At 36.2% G+C, this 20897-nt stretch overlaps 1 protein-coding gene across 1 annotated transcript in view; it reads left to right on the top strand.

Annotated features, from left to right (window-relative positions):
* SPATA17 (spermatogenesis associated 17) overlaps positions 1-20897 on the top strand; it is a 177811-nt gene that overhangs the window by 93111 nt on the left and 63803 nt on the right. The window contains exons 7-8 of the mRNA XM_081254442.1: positions 10564-10767; positions 15326-15474. Coding sequence (XP_081110568.1) covers positions 10564-10767; positions 15326-15474 — 353 coding nt within the window. The remainder of the gene's footprint in view (positions 1-10563; positions 10768-15325; positions 15475-20897) is intronic.

The raw sequence follows: 20897 nt of genomic DNA on the forward strand, positions 1-20897 counted from the left end.
AATTCATGTGACCTCTCAGAGGTTTGCACACTGCTCACCACACCAGTGATCTTGTAACCTTCTTTGGCCTTAGTGACACTATAGTCAGCTTTTCCTCCCACCCTTTGGTCATTTCTTCTCACTTTTCAATAATTCTTGTGTATCTTGTTTACTCTATCATATGAGTGCATATATAGTTTTTTTAAATATCAAAGTTATTTAAGCTTCTGTTCCTTTGTACATCATCTTGTTTTCTGGGAATGTCTTTCCTCACTTTACACACCAAACAAATCCCTTCTCCTCTTTCATGATCCGGCTCAAACACCAGACATCTTATGCCCACAGAATGGTCTACTCCCAGGATGGCTATCTCTCCATGTCAACACTAATTTCAGTATTTTATAATTATTTATAAACTATCAAGTCTGTGACTCAAATGGAAAGACAGAAAGCAAAGCCAAAGCTGGAGAGACTGCTAAGGTAGCAGACAAAAGAGAAGGTAAAGGAAGCCACACTGGTGGTGGGTAGATGAGGTTTACTGCAGGTTGGGAAAAGGAGAAGGTCTAGAGAAATTACCTAAGTGGGAAAACAAGCCACTTGCATCCAGTTCTTGCAGGGATCAGTAAAAGACTGACCTGACATTTACAGATAGAGAGAGAAAGGAATTGTTTAATGGGGAAGACTTCCCAGAAAATCTTTTACATGAAATCTTTCTCAGAAATTCTTTCAAAATGCAATATGGTTAAAGGGAAATCCTGACTGGGGAAAAAAAACAAGATATTCTTTCAGTCCCAAGATTTTTTGAGTCATTATGATATTGCTATATTTTGGAAGCCTCAAACCAGCCTCCACTTCTTTTTTCTTCCTCACATTCAATGGATTACAATATGATTTCTGCCACAAGAACAGAATCTGCTTCTGCAGAGGTCACCTGTCACCCTCTAATTACCATTCCAGGTGTACAGTGTCTGTCCTCATGCTGTTCCACCCTCCCTGACATCTGACCCCGGTGACCTCCTCCATGAAAGCATCTTCTCCCTGATGTCCTGCCCCCCCTCACCCCGCTGTTCACTCTTTCCATTGCCCTTCACTTCATGAGGTTCCCTTCTCCCACTTACTTCCTATACACACATCACTAAGACTTCTTGGAAAAAAGTCCCTCAGTCTCTATTCTCCCCTTCAGTGACTCCATCCATTTTCACACCTTCAGCCATTTTTATTCAGAAAACGCTCCGGTTGCTAGCTATGACCTCTTTCCTGAGTTCCAGACTGCTCCGACAACGCCACACTGGACCTTTCAACCTGAATGCTTTGTGGGAAGCTCAGTCCTAACATCCCCCAAACAGAGATGAATATTCCCACATAACTGCTCTTCTTGTGAACTCTTGCTGGGGTTCTAAAGGCAAGATTTTCTGTAATTCCACACTCCCTTATATTCTTCTTCTTCTTCTTCTTTTTTTTTTTTAAACATCTTTATTGGAGTATAATTGCTTTACAATGGTGTGTTAGTTTCTGCTTTATAACAAAGTGAATCAGCTATACATATACATATATCCCATATCTCCTCCCTCTTGCGTCTCCCTCCCTCCCACCCTCCCTATCCCACCCCTCTAGGTGGTCACAAAGCACCGAACTGATCTCCCTGTGCGATGCGGCTGCTTCCCACTAGCTATCTGTTTTACATTTGGTAGTGTACCTTATATCTTGATGAACCTATTATCCATGACTTTTGATTCTGTTTCTATAAAATACTCCCTGTCCATGTCATTCTTCTATTTCCACTAGTCTTTCTTCTTACTTCTGAATAAACAGGCTTTGCTTCCTTTTACAGCCTTCTGGTCTTATATCACTTATTCAGATAAACATGGATTGATTGTCTATTCTGAGCCAGGTATTGAGATTGGTAATAAGTCAGGGTTCTCAGCTCTTCTTTAAAAACAAAACTAAGCTAATGCCTAGACACGTGCTTCAAAGATTCCACCTGAGTTGATGTAGGGTGGAGCTTGGACATAGTACTTTTCAGGTTGCCCAAATGAACTTACCATGTAGCCAGAGTTGAGAACTACAAACTTAAGTATATAAACGTCAGGAAAATGGGTGTTATTCTTACCCTGATGGAGCTTAAATTCTAGTTGGGGAGATAGACATTAAAGAACAAATAGTCATATGTGTGAATAACTTAAAGTGATGAATGCCATGAAGAAAATGAGCAGGGAACTTTGGGAGAAATAATATAGTAGGACAATGTGTATGGGGTCACAAAAGTTCTTTCTAAAGGAGTGATATTTAATGTGAAGTTTTAAGGATGCGTATAATTTGGCCAGGCAAGTAAGCAGATGGAAAAAACATTTTTGACGAATTTGAGTCATGGAAGAGCCTGGCATGTTTTGAGGAAATGAAAGAAAGCCAGTGTGGATGGTGTGTAGTGACGGATGGTTAGAGTGGCTTAAATGAGATTGGAACAGAACAAAGGACTTTGTTAGAACTTGTTAGGTTTTCTTAGGCACATTGAAAAGCGATTTATAGTCTTTTTCCTTTTAAGATTTTTTTTGATGTGGACCATTTTTAAAGTGTTTATTGAATTTGTTACAATATTGCTTCTATTTTATGTTTTGGTTTTTTGGCCATGAGGCATGTGGGATCTTATCTCCCCGGACCAGGGATCGAGCCCACACCCCCTGCGTTGGAAGGCGAAGTCTTAACCACCGGACGGCCAGGGAAGTCCCCATTTATAGTCTTTTAGGGACAAAAACAATTTTTTTATTTGCAGTTATTACTCTGGCTTCCCTGTAGAGGGTAAGAGGGGTTCAAAGCAGAGCAGATGGAGGGGGACTAAATATAAGTTTGAAGCTTGTTTTAGGTAGTTTTAGGTTCACAGCAAAATGGAGTGGAAGATCTAGAGATTTCCATGTACCTCATGTCTCTACATTTCTTTATCTAGATTTGCCTCTTCTGGACAGTTTATATAAATGGAATTATGCAATATCTGGTATTGCATCTAACTTCTTTTATTTAGCATAATGTTTTTGAGATTCTTCCATGTTATAGTATATGTAAGTATTTCATTTCTTTTTATTGTTGAATAGTGTTCCATTCTATGGGTAACTACATTCTGTTAATTTATTAACCTGTTGATAAACATTTGGATTACATCAAATTTTTGGCATCTGTAAATAATGCCACTATAAACATTTGCATGCAAATCTCTGTGTGGACATATATTTTTATCTCTCTTGTATCAATTCCCAGGAATGGGACTGTTGTGTTATATGTTAAACATGTGTTTAACTTTTTAAAGATAGACTGTTTTCTGAGTAATGTTAGGTTCACAGCAAACTTGAGCGGGAAGTTGCCATATAAAGTCAGTCCTCCATATCCTCAGATTCTGCATCCGTGGATTCAAATATTCAAAGAAAAAAAAACAGAAAGTTCGAAAAAGCAAAACTTGAATTTGCTGTGCATAGGCAACTGTTTACACAGCATTTACATTGCGTTAGGTATTATAAGTAATCTAGAGATGATTTAAAGTATCGGGGTATGTGTGAAGATTATATGCAAATACTACGCTATTTTCTATAAGGGATTTGAGCATCCTCGGATTCTGGTATCTGCGGGTTTGGTGGGGGGATCTTGGAACCAATCCCCTGAGGATGCCAAGGGACGACGGTACTGTCTACACCCCTCCCACATCATTACCACCCAATGTCCATAGTTTATATGAGGGTTCACTCTGGGTGGAATATTACACCCTACTCTCATCTTGCTTGTATGGTTTCTGAGGAAAAGTTGGATGTAATTCGTATCTTTCCTTCTTTATAAGTGAGGTGTTTATCCCCTCTGCTTCTTACAAGATTTTTAATCTTTGATTTCTTGAAGTTTGAATATGATATACCTACGTGTAGGGTTTTTTTCATTTTGTTTTGCTTTGTTTTGTTTTTTGGCATTTATCCTGCTTGGTGTTCTCTGAGCTTCTTGGATCTGTGATTTGGTGCCTGACATTAATTTGAGGGAAATCTTCAGTCATTGTTACTTCAAATAATTCTCCTATTCTTTTCTTTCTTCCTTTTCCTTCTGGTTTTCCCATTATGTGTATGGTAGACCTTCTGTAGTTGTCCTGCCATTCTAGGACATTCTGTTACATTTTTGTCAGACTTCTTTTGCTTTGCTTTGCTTTTCCATTTTGGACGTTTCTGTTGATATATTCTTTCCTCAGCCATTTCTGGTCTACAAATAAATCCATCAAAGGCATTCTTCATTTCTGTTACAATGTTTTTGATCTCTGACATTTCTTTTTGATTCCTACTTAGAATTTCCATATCTCTGCTGTCATTGCCCATCCATTCTTGCATGCTGTCTACTTTATCTGTTAGATGCCTTATCTTATTAATCATTGTTATTTTAAATTCCTGGTCTGATAATTCCAATACCCCTGCCATATCAGAGTCTGGTTCTGATGCTCGCTCTGTCTTTCAACTGTGTTTTTTGCCTAGGTTTCCACTGGGTCTGTTTCTATACGCTTCGTGCACCAGTAGGGCCTGCTTCAGACTTTTACCTTCTGAAGGAGAATGTGAAAATCAACAGATCCACATCATATGTAGAATTAAGTGCAATCTTGCAACCTTCTAGAATTGGCCTCAATTTATCTTCACAAGCTCATTTCTGACTGTAGCTTCATGCTTAAACTGGCCAAAGTGATGTTCACTGAACAGTGGCCTATGTTTTCCCACAAATATGTCTTTGATTTTACCCTTCCCTTACCCTGGACTACCTTTCTTCCTTTTATTATTGCCCAAATTCTACCCAACTTCAGAACAAATTCAGATACTTTTTCCACACGGTTTTCTAAAGGGTATATACCTTTACCATAACCTTTGGTGTATCCTTCTTTTAAAAAGTTATTAGAGGACACTTACTACAGGCTGGTTGTGTTACTGTCAGTCATAAAATCATTCTCCCCATGCCCCCTCCGAGAACGGCTTGATGGGAATGATCACTTTTTATTTATCTCTGTACCCACCTTAGATCCAGCAAAGTGTTTCTAAGTTAGAAGATGCTCAATATTTATTGAATTAAATTAGTATATGGAGAATGGTATCTTATTTAAATTTCTTCATTTTAATCAACATTTCATGAGAATATTTTAACATATAATAATGATTAGGATATCCAAATGATTTCTAAAACTCATTTGTTAACCTAACAAAGCCGGCTATATCTGGGGGCTCTGCATTTAACGTACCCCCTCTATAATTTGACTGAAGACATTTAAACATTTTATGTCTTAATGGAGTGAAAGATGAGAAAAAGCATTTGTAGTTTAAAAAAAAAAACAACTCTTGCCTTAGATAGATAAGAACCATACCAAATATATCCTTTGTGAATCCCTAATGTTTCCATGAAATTGTTATTCCTTCTGGGATGCTGTATCTGAGGATTAACATGACTGTTGTCTGTATCTGAGAAATGACCATGTTTCCTTTTAGCTCTCAGGAAGAGTAATTGAATGTAGACTATCTTACTAAATGCTGGCCTGTGACAGTGTGTTAACACTCTGTCTCCTAATGGCAGGTCAATTATTTGCTGAGTGGGATTTTTATAAATCCCCTGGCACTAGTATGTCCCAATAATTATGATGAAGAGCATTGGTCAGTGTTGATTCAGCAGTGCCCACTCCAGCAAATATTTCATTCGCAGTTCCCTGGCCCACTTCCACTTTTCTAGTTATTAGAGACCTTTACTACTCTTCTGTGCTTGCCTAGTGTCTTATATTTTAAAAGCATTTTTTACTAAAACTTAGAACTCAAACATATTTTAGACAGCCCTCCATTTAGAATTGTTCATCTCTCATGATATTCACAAAATCTGTCTCATGGGGCAAGAAAATACTTTTTTAAAATCTTTTTTTTAATTGAAGTATAGTAAAATTTACAATGTTGTGTTAGTTTCAAGTGTACAACAAAGTGATTCAGTTATACATATTATTTTCCATTATGGGTTATTACAAGATATTGAAGGGAAAGATACTCAATATTTTATAATAACTTATAAGGGAAAATAATCTGAAAAAGAATATATATATATATAACTGAATCACTTTGCTGTACACCTGAAATTAACACAACATTGTAAATCAAGTATACTTCAATAAAAAAATATTTTTTTAAATTGAGTATAGTTCCCTGTGCTATACAGTAGTTCCTCGTTGTTCACCTATTTTATATATAGTAATGTGTATATGAGAAAATATTTTTTAATTTTGTTTCTTTTTGTGGCAATCAGTGACTCCTGTTTGCTGTGTAATTGTCATTTACAAAAGTAAAACTTGAATTCTCCCACATACCCTGTAGAGTTCTTCATTCCTGGAATAAGCAGTTACTTTGAAATCATGAGAAATTACTGTTTCTAATCTGATAAAATCTGAAATTGAAGCACTAGTAATCGTGCTATGGGAATTATAGGTGTACCCGGTCCTATTTCAAATTCTTTTTATTTTACAGAAACTCGTTTTAAAAGTAAACCTCAATAACAAAGAGAAGAGAAAAAATTAGACTATGGCTTCCCGCAGGCAATTACAAAATAAAGGTCAGTGTATGAGTGGAAAGTGACCATAAAAACATTCTTCATGAAATACAGCAGTAGATGCTCCAAATATAACAAGTATATCCATTTGTTCTCAAGTCAACCGCATTTTTAAAAGTACTTTCCCTTAGAATACTTCAGTAGAAAAATAAAAACTGAGAAGAAAAGAGCCAACTGATATGATAGATTGTTAGAAATATGGAATGATTCAAAATATTAATGTAATGCTAAGGGTGAACGGGTAACAAATGGTACATTTGCTCTCTGTTCAACCTGGCATAATTAATATTCTAGGTCATGCTTACGTTCCCATGATGGACGGTCTGAAGGGGGGAAATTCAAGAAAAATATATATCTATTATATAACTCATTGCCTTTTTTTTTTTTCCTTTCACTTTGACGAGTCAGAATCATAGCCTTTAAAAAAAATCAGTGCTTTCACACCTCATTTGCTGTATTCACCACTGGGCCACCAGTCAGCAGCCGGGCCTGATACAGGGAGGTCAGTAAGAAGCTATTAGCAGAGTCCTCTCCTGAGATTTCTTGGGTCTTATTGAGTTGAATGTTAGCATGACAGTACTGCAAATAACTCAGTTGTAGGCTTCTTTTTTTTTTTTTAACAGTTAGCACAGATTTCCCCATAGTGTTGGTCACTCTAGAAAATTATTGCTGAAAATGAAGTCCCCAAAGCTAGCTTGGCATTAGCCTTTCTAAGTTGTGAAAAATGTGAAAACGGAAAAATATGTCATAGTCCCCGAGGATTAACTTTGTCTTCTGTGACTCATAGTAATACTTTTTAAAAAATCCATAGCAAACCATTATTCACAACGTGGTTTACAAATTAATGAAATATAGCAATTGAGACAATAGTTCGGGTTGTTTTGTTAGCTTAAAGAAATAATAATTAAATGGATACTATATTAATATAAGTAGATAGGGTCTCTGCTTGCTGTAGAGATTGAGGGGGGCTGGACCGTTTTCATTGACAAAAGTTAGCCAAATGTATTAAATTAATTTCTAAAATACTGACACCTTGAAGATTTTAAATGATACATTTTCCATTCAATTAAAATGTATTTTCTATCTATATATGATTTAAATTGCAAAGAGAATACACATGAGGAGATCTCCATATAGGTTGCAAAATATAATTTAAGAAAGCTATCATGTCTACTGATCTATTTGCATTTCCCATCTAGCCTATGTATACATGTGCATGCAAATGTGAAGGAGATCAAGGAAGATTTCTAATGGGGGTAAAGTTAATAGCTAGTAGCAGTTATTCAGGTAGATAGATATTTTTAAATGGTAAATTATAATCTAGTTATACTGTATGCATTTTACCATTTTAATCTGTAAGATTATAGAAATGATAAGCTAACAGACTTCAGTTAATTAGGTCATCACTAAACTAATGGTATTCTCTTATATCTCTTTCATAGACTATGTAGATTTAGTTCTATTTTATGTCAGAATAGTCTTTTTAGTGTAATATTTATTGTTTTTTTCTCATTACAATTGATATAGTCTCATCTTAGAAAATCATCTTAAAAGTCATCTTAAAAATTACCATCCACTTAAAAATTACTGTCCACCAGGGCTTCCCTGGTGGCGCAGTGGTTGAGAGTCTGCCTGCCAATGCAGGGGACACGGGTTCGTGCCCCAGTCTGGAAAGATCCCACATGCCGTGGCCCAGCTGGGCCCGTGAGCCATGGCCGCTGAGCCTGCGCGTCCGGAGCCTGTGCTCCGCAACGGGAGAGGCCACAACAGTGAGAGGCCCGTGTATCGCAAAAAAAAAAAAAAAAAAAAAAAATTACTGTCCACCAAAAGCTATTTTGAATACATATGTGTATTAAGTTTCTTATATTAACATCATTAAAAATATCTGTTTACGTGTCCACCTTGTTCTGTATTTAGTATTATAGTAAGAGAATGTTAACATGACATTAAAAATGGCTTATACAATGTCTATAATGTTTCCAATACCTTTATCTTATGTAAATTGTATAGGGAAAAAAGTCTCAAAGAAGCGCCAATTCAAGAAAAAATTTAAATAGGTAAATATATTTACATTAACTTTTTCCCTAGCGTAGGAAAAATTTGAGTTGGAGATGACTCCGTGGGTCTGTGATAATTTAGATCTAGATCACAATGTACTCAAAAGCAAATTAAACCTGAAGTGTTAAGAAAGATGAAAAGGATATAATCTATAACTTTGAAGGAAGTCAATCAGATTTTGAAATAAACTCAAACATTTTACTAAAATATTTATGCGGCTCGAGAAAGTAAGAGTAAAATAGAGACTTTATGGGCCTTTCTGAACAGTGCATTGTTTTTCTACATAAGCATTTAGCATTCATTTTTTTTTTTTTTTTTTTTTTTTTTTTTTTGTGGTACGTGGACCTCTCACTGCTGTGGCCTCTCCCATTGCGGAGCACAGGCTCCAGACGCGCAGGCTCAGCGGCCATGGCTCACGGGCCCAGCCGCTCCGCGGCATGTGGGATCTTCCTGGACTGGGGCACGAACCCGTGTCCCCTGCATCGGCAGGCAGACGCTCAACCACTGTGCCACCAGGGAAGCCCAGCATTCATTTTTTGAGTGTCTACTATGTGTTAAGCACTTTGCTAGGCCCTGGAGATGCAAAAATACTTAAAATAGAGTCCCTGTGCTCCAGCGGCTTGCTTAGGGAAGATGGACACACACAAAGATAATTTTGAAACAATGTAATAAGTACTGTGATAGAGTTGTCCCCAGGCTATTAAGGAAGCATTGGGGATAGGACACGGAATCTAGCCTGAGTTGGTATTAGATAGAGGTTTATACTTACTGAGGAGTTAGGCTAGAAATATAAAATTTCCTAGGATAGTTTTTCAAAGACAACTACCGTAGGTAGCCATAATACTTTGGACTTGCTTATTCCAAGAGGTAAATATAACAACCAGAAATATTTATGGATATGATGGTGGCATGAGAGAAAAGCACATTTTTAGGAAAAACCAGAGAGGTTTAATGGATACATTCTTTACATTAGTCTAGAATATCTACAGAGCAACTAAACAAGTCATCCTATCATTTAAAATGTAGCTTTTCTTCATGAATATGCATTTGTATATAGGAAAGGAGTAAAAATATAGTTCTAAGCAGTTTGTATATTCAAACGTCATTGAATTTTCAGAAGGTGGAATATGCTAAACCTGAATTTAACATTTATCCTGCATACATCGATTGAACTTCCATTGCATAGCAGTCACTGTGTTAAATAAGTCTGGACTATTTTGATGCAGTGTGTGACAAGGTCAGTGATAGACAGCAAGGGTAATGTGACAATATAGAAATAATGCACCTAACCATGTGAATGCAACTCATTAAATACAGGATGTTATTTTGAATGATTGTATGCATATATATACACACACATATATATACACACATGTATGTTTGTATACAATATATATATACATATACCAGTTTATTATTTTAAAGTAAAGAACTTAAAATGGCGGCCATTAATTAGGTTGTATAATGAATAATCTTTCAAATAATCAAATATTTATTAAATTCATACTTTGTACCTGAAACTGGTTCAAGCATTATATATTTGAGTTTGTGTGAGTGAATGTATGACTTACAGAGCTGGTTAAGTATACATATACGTAGTTAATGGTTAGAATACAAAATGAATGCCTTAAGGTCCTGTTATTTTTTTTCTCAAATACAATGATATCAAATATGCCATGTGTAGCAGATAGAAACTATAGTTTCTATTAGTTGTTTTTAACATGTTTAGTCTTCAACCATGAATCATTCTGAAATTGTTGGTCTGGAGACAAAGTGTATTTTGTAATATCCTTAGCCTAATCTAAAGTCCACCTCTAGTTAAGAACTAGAGTTGTAGTTTAACATAGTCCTTAAACATATGAAAATTTGTATGGTACAACTTTATCTTCCCTTTATTCTATGTGAAAATGAAGGATAAAAAATCAAAATGATGTTGTTCTTCTTTAGATTCCAGGTATATACAACTCACCTTTCAGAAAAGATCCGGATCCATGGGAGTTGCGGTTACAGCAGGCAAAGCCTTTAACACACCGAAGACCTAAAGTGAAGCCGAAGCACTCCGACAGCCTTAGCAGCTGGCTGGCTTGCACAAGTGCCTGGTCCTTTCCTCGGTCCGGAATTCTGCCACCCATTGATAGGAAACGATGTCAGGTACTCATTAGTCTTTTTTTTTTTTTTTTGGTTTAACTTTTCTGTCTTCGTACTTTTATTATTCACTTTTTTCTTTTTTATTGGAGTATAGTTGCTTTACAATGTTGTGTTAGTTTCTGCTGTACAATGAAGTGAATCAGCTATATGTATACATACATAAGAATTGTGTCAGTGATCGTATTCTTTCTGTTTTTTTTAATTATTGTTTTGTCTTTGTGAAAAGAAAAGAAAATTATTTTTTTACAGAATCTTTTTTTTTTTTTTTTTTTTGGCTGTGCTGTGCAGCTTGTGGGATCTTAGTTCCCTGACCAGGGATTGAGTCTGGTCCATGGCAGTGACAGTGCCGAGTCCTAACCACTGGACTGCCAGGGAATTCCTCAGAATCTAATTTTAAATAATAAAGATGAAGTACATTTAAAATATATATCAAAGAAATAAATATTTCCTTGGTGTTGAATTTTACTGTTCTGGGTGTGAAATTAACATGTAGGATTTTTGGCTAGGACGTAGCCTTTTTATGTAACAATACTGTAATAACTGTACTTGTTATAACCTGTTGTTGCTAGAAAAATCCTATGTATTATCAAATTTAATTTAGCCTCTCATCTGATAGTTCATATGATTCTATACAATTGTAAACATAATTTTCATGGGAGTCATTTAAAAAGTATAAGTTGGAGAATTAGAGAGGACCCAAAACAATGCAAAACTCAAGCAAAGACAAAATCTTCCCTGTGGGTTAGAATATAGCAGGATTGGCAAATGACTTCCTAGGGCTAAAGGGTGGAGTGGGATGGGTTGTGATGATTGTCACCGTCCTAAAAGTTCCAGAGAGCAACACTTCTGTCACCCCCAGAGAGCATTCTGTCACCCCCAGAACTGCTGCCTGTTAGCTTCTTACACAGGCTTGCCTCTGTGTATCTACTGCAGTATAATAAATTATATTATATTTATGTATAAAGCCTGATGGCTTAAACCAACACACATTTCTTTTCTCACAGTTTCCGTGGGTCAGCGTTGTGGGTACAGCTTAGGTGAGTGCCTCTGACCCAAGATCTCTCATGAAGTTGCAGTCAAGGTGTCAGCCGGGACCGTGATTTCATATAAAAGCTCAGCTGTGGAGGAAGGAGAGGAGGGTAGGGAGATCCTCTGCCAGGGTCACTCACATGGTTGGTTGTTTTCCTGTCTCTGTCTCTCCTCCCTCAGTCTCTATAGCGCTCCCCTCCCTGGGGGAGGGAAGTGCCAAGCTTCTAATCACTTGGTCTTTCTGGTGACCAGTCTCACCCAGAGGCTATCTAGGGATTCCAGCCTAAGTCACCTTATTAGCTTAAACTCCAGTGTATTCTTGTTATGAGTAACAAAAGATACTCCTATCATTGGGAAACTGCAAAGGTTTTAGGAGCTCTGTGCCAGGAACCAGGGACAAAGACCAAATATATTTCTTATTATACCCACAATGGTGTAAATATAAAGACACATGGAAAATACATATACATTTATATAAAGGTATACATTCATATGTATGTGGAATACACATCTGTATGGAAGATTTTATATATGTGTATATACATACACATATACATATACAGGTACACATACCCACATGCATACTCGTAATGTACATTTATCTAACATACCACAAAATAATTATCCCTGCTAATTGTTTCCCTTTCCTTCTTTCCCCATCTCCTTCCTACTTACCCCTGGTCCTCCTCCCCCACCCCCATCCTATCCTCTCATCCTTCTTTTCCTTCTTTCTCTTATTTTTCCTTCTTTCCCATTTTCTCTTCCCACCTTCTCTCTTATCATCTTTGACTTCTTCCTTTCTCCCTTCCTCCCCTGCTTTTTTTTTTTCTTCTTTCCTGTTTTCACAGAATGGGATTCTTAATGTGGTTTTCTTTGACTGAACCCCATTTCCTGTACTTATCTATAATAAAAAGGTACCCATATCACTGGGGACATTTGAGATTATATATACTACAGTCCAGATGATACTATTTATACTCTGACAGTCTATCTGCACTTGTGAGGTGAATTTCTTAAATGTGTGAGACAATAATGGCAAGTTTAAAAAATTTTTCACTATTATTTAAGCTTTGAGAAAAGTTTATAAATACAAGATGACTATAATATGGGTTATTAAAAATATAGACGAATAGGGGCTTCCCTGGTGGCGCAGTGGTTGAGAGTCCGCCTGTCGGTGCAGGGGATGCGGGTTCGTGCCCCGGTCTGGGAAGATCCCACATGCCGCGGAGCGACTGGGCCCGTGAGCCATGGCTGCTGGGCCTGCGCGTCCGGAGCCTGTGCTCCACAACGGGAGAGGCCACAACAGTGAGAGCCCCACGTACCGCAAAAAAAAAAAAAAAAAAAGGATATAAATATATTTGACTCATAATTGGACTTGATTGAAGGCAAAGAAAGTCAAATATTGGAGAACTATAGCTAAGGGCCCACGAAGTCTCGTAGGTTCAGGTTGAATCCTGAATGGTCTACACATTCTAGGGATTAGTGTTTGGAAATGAGTGCAATGAGCAGAGCTGAAGTTTGAAGCTTTGTCTGAAATTTGGGATGCTGTCTCATTCCAGGTATGATTGGTATAAGTGATCACTTGAGATCTAAAAGAGTCTATCAACAGAAATAGAAGTCAGCAGAAGCTTTGGCATAAGAGAATCTTGACAGTAGAGGCCAAGTTTGCTGACTAGGAAGGTGGTCTATTAAGCTCAAAGACAAGACATTAATTGTCTAAGATATAAATGTATGGATCAGGCACTGAAACACATAGAAAAATGGAAATCCTTAAGGAGGATTGTGGTCATGAAGATTATAGTTAATGAAAAAAGAGTGGGTCTATTTTATTCTAAATTTTGCTGCTTAAGTAGGGCTTCCTCTTTCATTTCCTAATCTTGTTGGAAATAGCAAGTTCCAGAACAAGTAGTGGAGTAAGCCTCAAATGGGGGTGTGTTATATTGATACATCAACAAAGGTCAGACGGCAGAGATTGGCCACCAAGAAGACTTTATTCCTTGTGAATGCAGGCCCCTTCAAAGTCATAGCCTTGGTCTTTTGTTTATATACTTGATGCTACTATTGTTCAAAATCTTTTTCAAACTCCTCTAGAAACTAAAAGTAAGAGTAGTAAGATAATAATAAAGCTAGGAGTACAATTTTTGCATATTTACTAGGTTCTAAGTATAATGCTAAGGGTGTTACTTATATTGTCTTATGTATCTTAAGGGCAATTTTGTGAGATAGTTATTATTCCATCTTACATAGGAGGAGAAGAGGTCTAGAGAAGTAATTTGCCCCTAATAACACAACAAAATATTATTTTTCAAACCACAGAATCTGTCAAAGTGAAAGATTAAAAAATCTGTAGAAAATATCCTCTTTTGATTTCTTAATCCTGAACTTGGAATCATGTTACTGTATCTTTAAAAAGTAAAATTCCAATAAAAATCCATTAACTACTTTCAAATATAGCAATCCTCCTGTCCAGCTGTGAAAAGTACTAGATGATACTTATTTGCCATTTGTGTTATTTACGGTCCATGACTTTTATGGTAACTGGTTCCTATTATTGGTTTCTATTAATGTAAAACATAAGTGAACATAAATGAGGCGTGAATCATTTCTTTTTATTAGCCCCCCAGTCTTCACTCAGTGCTTGCAGTAACTCCAGCTGCGTCTTGTTAGTGATAACCTATTTAAAGAAGAGCTCTTTAAGGACAAGGGATATGATTAGAAATCTTTGTCTATTTTATATCACTTCTCTCCTGCACAACAAAGGTGGCGAAAACAAAATGTAATTGATGGCACAGCAAAATCTCGAGCCACCTCCAACTTGTATTGTGTTTCATATGATACTAACTAGATAACCAGTGGGTTCTAGTAACTACTATAAGTAACTACTAATTTAAAGGTGGAATATGTTGTAAACCCCTTCACACCATTGCAACTTATGGACTTTGCTATATATTTGTGTCATTAAATGGTCGCTATTGTATCAGAGGTATTAAGCAATAGAATTTAGAATTTAAATAAAAACACTTAAAATAATTTAAAATATGGCCCTTCTATATTTTGGAGGAGGCCACCAGTTAAATGTAAGATTTGGCATTCACCTAAAAGCTTTATTTTAATGAAAAAAAAAACTTGCTGTCTGATTTCTATCTATTTGAAAACTGTGCCCAGGGTCTTTTCTAATATTTTTCCTTACTCAAAATGGGAGTGAATTCTTTTTAAATTATAAGAAACGTGCTTTTTAAAATTAGAAAACAAAGCAACTCTTATAACTACAAGTTAACTAGTTCTAGCATGAAAACTCTTTTGATGTAAGTGGGGAAAATTCTGCCTAATTTTAAACATTTTTAATATAATCACTTGCACTTGTGTGAACGTTTCTTGAAGATGTGATGCTCTTACTTCATGTGTTTTCTATTTCAGAGAAGAATAAGCTGTTCTTTAAAAATAACTTAGTAAATACTACTTGTTTTCTTTGTAGATATTCAGTAGCCTTGGTCATAAATCACAAACTATGTACCTCACCCTTTCTTGTCAGGGACCCTTCCGCAATGTCTCTGAAGTGTGGGAACAGCGCTACAAGCCTCTGGAACCGACGCTGCGAGTGGCCGAACCGATGGATGGGCTAAATGAGGCCAGAGCACAGCTCCAGAGACAGGAATGGACGCGAAATGTGAATGACAATATGTGAGTTCTTAGCTTAAAATAAGTAGCTTTATCATGTTTGGTGCCTGAAGTATTTTTAATATTTTCTATTTCCTAGTACTGTAGAGAATCTTTTATTTGTGAGAAAAGGAAGAACCACCCCTGACCTATTCAGAAGCAACCATTTTTCAATATACAAGTGTTTTAGATAAGGTCGATATTGATGATGATATTGATTTTATACACACACATACACACACACACACACATACATACATATTACTCAAAGGGAAAAAGGAAAGAATGAATGGCATTTCATGGGGATAAGTGACCACTATCCATGCATCTGTGAAGATAATTTCCTTAATTATCCAGTGAAAGTATTCATATTTCTGATGCTTCTATAATAAGATCCAACAGAACAAAAACATTTTTCTTAACGTGAACTAAATTTTATTTGGATGCATTGATATGGCATTGTAGTTTTAATAAATCAGGTACAATGAAAAAGTTTAGTTTCTTCACCACTGAGGAAGATGATTGAGAAGGATAAAGGGCAATCTAAGAGCATATGCAATTTTAAATTATTATATTAGCATCACTGATTTGGGTCTCAATTCATACATCTTTCTCCAAGGCACTTCCTCTCTCTTCAGGCATTTGTCATCAATAGTTTTATGTAATTTATAAACAGACCATTTAAAATCTAGAAAACCCTTTAAAAATTATTATTATTACTCTATTAGATATCTTGTAATTATTTTTGTAATATATCATAATAATTATTTACTATTATATATACTAAATAATAAAAAGGCAATTATATTATTCTAATCTAAATTCTTATAATTCTTATAATTTAATATAATATTATGTATTATAAATAATTATATGTCAACTACAACATATAAACCACAGTTACTTATTTATATAATATACACTATATACTAATCATCGTATTACATATGTTATAATAATTCCAAAATACATTACAAAGTATGTTTTGTTATATAAAGAAACTAGAATTACCTCTTATCCAGCATGGTGGATTTTGGGTAGTTTTATCAGTCAGAAGGGATATATAATATGCTTTATTTTAATCATACGTTTATGAAGAGTCTCCTGAAAAATAAAAATTTTTGAACAAACTCATATGAAAGATAAAATTAGCAAGTATCTCAAGTAACTTTCATAAAGTTTTTCATTTTATAGCAATTACTTGAAGTGAGATATTAGCTATAGAGTGTTCAGCATATTCTTTCAATAATTGGATGAGTTACACAACACATAATGAATAAGAAAATAAGAAACATTTTTTCCAATTATTTTGGGGAGGTAGATTTCTTTTAGTAAAGAGATTATAGAAGATTAGTGCTGCTCGACTTAGTCAAGCAAAATGTGCAATTTAGTGATGAATATCAAAAGAGTTATATTATTCAGGATTATTTTTCTATTTTCAGTGATGCCAAGGTTTATGAAATAACAAAATTAACTTCTCAAATAATTGACCACATTGATATTTCTACAGAAATCACTGTGTATAAAAGATACTGAAGTATCCTTTCTTAGTATTTTCCTTGATAAACCTAGAAAGAGCAGATATCAAGGTTAGCCCAAAGAAAGGTGCTCAACTTTTACTTTCTGTCGAACACTTGTAAATATCTTCAACCTCTACAGTATTGCTTCACCTTGAAACTTCACCTTGAAGTTTCACATTGAAACGTTCAGATTGAAAGCTTCACCTTGAAACTTTCAGATTGAAAAGCGCTTTTAGGATAACCAACCAATCAGGAGCAAACCAAGTTGGGAATGCTAAAGAAATTACTTATAGATTTGAAGCTCTCATGTTTTTAGTGAAGAGGCTAAGCAATGGGTTTTAACAGCCAGCCTATGGATAATCCACTTTTTCAGAGAACTGAAACTATTATTTTGTAGCTTCTTCTGAATCCATTTTGGTTTCCATATACTGGATAACATAAATGTATCTTGTGAGGCAAAAGAAATGTTTGAAATTTAGGTTTTATATCTTTCAGATAATAATTTTGTGATAGAAATTAGGCCAAAAGTCTACTTTTATCACAGAGATGCATGGTTTATTAATGAGAAGGATCGTTACTGGCCACGTTACCAATTTCATCTGTAAGGAATTGAGGGCAGTGCCTTTGCCATCCCAGGGCCTTAACTAGGAACCCTCTATCTAAAGCCAGGAAGGTAGAGCTTTTTATTTCTAACCTTAAGGATTCAAAGGGTGGCCTTATATCTGAGGATATGAAACATTTAGCTATTTTGTTTCCATACCTTTATGAAAATTGCACTGTGGTCGTAGTAGAAGGTTGGGCTTTGGAACTAGATCTGTGCGAGCTCAAGTCTTGAGTGCATTACACAACAGCAGTATAATCTTGGGTAAGTAACTTAGCCAGCCTGAGCCTCTGTTTCCCAGTCTGTAAAATGGGGAGAGAAGTGTTATCTTAAAGGTTGTAATGAGGATTGAATGAGACACTGAGTATAAAGTACCAAGAACATAGCAGAGTTTTAATAGAAGATAATTATCATCATGTTTAGTATCTGCTACAAGCATAATAATTCTGCATCTAAAACATCAAACTGTGGGTAGGAAACCACAGATTCCACAGATGGGCTGGATTTTATCTACTAGCCCTGGGAACCAAAAGTTAAGGAGGACCACGGGCAGAGCTCTCATAGGCCACTCATAGAAGATTTTTATTAAGGTTCTGAAAGACAGATTTTCTGCATGTGTTAGTTTGCTAGGGCTGCTGTAACAAAGTACTATAAACTAGATGGCTTAAACAACAGAAATTTACTGTCTTATGGTTCTGGAGACTAAAGTCCTGGATCAAGGCCTCAGCAGGGGTGATTTCTTCTGTTCCAGTCTCTCCCTTAGCTTTTGATGATGGCTGAATCTTTGGTGGTCCTTGGCTTGTAGAAGCATCACCCCTATCTCTGCCTTCATCTTCACGGAGATACTCTTCCTATGTGTGTGTCTGTCCAAATTTCCCCATTTTATAAGGACACCAGTCATACCAGATTAAGGCCCCAGCCTACTCCAATATGACTGCATCTTACAATACCCACAACGACTGTATTTCCAAATAAGGTCACATTCTTTAATATATTCTTTAAAACAAGTATAGGAAGTGGGACAGTAACATTTTACATATAGAGTATGGAGGGTGTTTTGGAAATCGTTTAAAAACTGTTCTTATTCCTAAAGAAACTCTATTTTCTCATGCCTTCTCGAAGAAAATTATTTTCATTATTCACATGTCTATCTTTACGAAGCCAAGAAATTAAATAAGCAATTAGTAAATAATTGTCCAGTAACCTTTATGTGAGGAGCTCTCGGCTAGATATTATATGAAATATAAAGGAGTATTTATTGATTCAACAAATGTTTGCATGTCAGGAAGAGTTCTACGCTCTCAGAATATAGCACTGAATACAATAGACAAGTCTCTGGCCTCATGAAACTTCTGTGCTTCTAGCTTTAAGCTGAACCAGAAAACCTAATGAAATTCAGAATAAGTATCATTTGCAGATAAGCACTTGAAAATAGTCAAGTGTGTGTTAAAGACAGTAAGTGCCATGAAAAAAAAATTTTTTTAATGTAGAGTTTGCTCTGTTCTCTGATGACCTGGGAAGGTGTTCTTCACAGAAAAGGAACTGAATTGAGTTCTATGGAAAGAGATGTTTAAGATTTTGACAGAGAAAAGAAGAGAAAGTAGATAAAAACTAGGTTGATGGTATGGGGAAAAATGATGGTAGAACAATGAGAAGACCAATTTGACAGAAACTCTTTTATGTGAGAGGCAGTAGAAAGAAAAGTGGTAGGAGGCTTCAAGGCCAAGGATTTGAGGGTTCATCTGTAGATAATGGAGAACTATTTAAGGCTTCTGAGTAAGAGGATGTTAGAAGCAGGATATGAGTTTGTTGATTGTATTATAGAAGAAATATGCTGGAGGGAAGGAAACGCATTAGGAGAATATTGCAGTACTTTTGGTGAGAGGTAACGGGATAGAACTAAGGTGAGGGCGAGATTCAATATTCAACTTTTTCTTTACTTCCTTCTCCTTTCTATACGTAATCTCTCTGAGTGATTGCTTCTGTTTGAGAGACTTCAACTCTGTGACAGTTATTTTCACTCTAAGTCTCTAAGATCTTTCTCCTACGTTCCCGATTTATATTTTCAGCTGCCATCTCTGCCAGATGACCCAAACTCAGTAGACCCTACTTTGGCCTGCTTCTTCTTGTCTTGAGTGTGAATTGCAGCACCAACTGTCTGCCCAAGTAGGGACGTGTGAATTACCCTGTTATCCTTCTCCAGAATTCTATTGGTCCCCAGATCCTGTCTATTCTACCTTTCATGTATCTCTCAAATTCAGCCACCCCCTTCCCTTTCTACTATTGATTTAGTTTAGGACTTATAATTTCTTCTTTGAGTTGCTGTAAATCCCATCCAGTCTGCCCATTCAGTGCATTTACCATGACCACACTAGAGAAATTTCAGCAAGCAGTGATTCAGCCCAAATGCTTTTTCATGGCTTTTTATCAACTACAGGATAAATCTTAATTCTTTATTGTAAGACTCAAGGCCCTCCAGGATCTGATCCAGGCTTATTTCTCCAGGTAATAGGCTGCCACATTCCCTAAGAAACTCTGTGTCTAGAGCTCCTGGGCTGTTATCATTTCTCTTTATATCCATACCCTCTTCTGCTTCCATTACGGAGTTTCCTACCTCCCTTGGTTTACTCAGTCTGCACTTAAAAAAATAAGAAAGGATTGTTTCTTTACATTTTAAAAAATGGAAAGAGCAACACATTTGTTTTAGGGTTTTTCAGAGAGCATATTAAGAATTATTTTCAGATGTAAATGGGACCATGCAAGTTGCCTAGATGAAGTGGGGAAAGAAGTCTTTATTATTAAGAGGTGGAAGAAACAGAAGGCCACGGCGCCAGAGCTATCAGAGCAAATGTTTAATTTACCTGCTAAGATGGCAGAGGTGGAGTGGAGTGATCATAAATCCGGTGATATAGGCTGATATTGGCTTCACCAAAGTCTTATGAGAGGGGCTAAGGTCCTATATGTTAATACTGTCTATTAATTGTGAACATCCTGGCTTAATACAGGAGACTGTAATTATTCAGACTGTAACTGTATCCAAAATGGAGTGGTTTAAGACATTGCAGTGGAAGTCGGTGCTGATCTCTGCTCTGGTAGGCAGAATAATAGCCCCGCAGAGAAGCCACATCCTAATCCCAGGAACCTGTGCATATGCCACATTGTATGATAAAGAGAACTTTGCAGATGTGATTAAGGATTTAAAGATAGGGAGATTATCCTGGATTCCGGATGGGCCCAATGTAATCACAAGGGTCCTTAAAAGTGGAAGAGGCATGCAGAAAGAGATTTGACTACATAAAAGGTCAGAGTGATGCAATGTGAGAAGG

The sequence above is a fragment of the Mesoplodon bidens genome, assembly GCF_964165515.1.
Source record: "Mesoplodon bidens genome assembly, chromosome: 2".
Classification (NCBI taxonomy): domain Eukaryota; kingdom Metazoa; phylum Chordata; class Mammalia; order Artiodactyla; family Ziphiidae; genus Mesoplodon; species Mesoplodon bidens.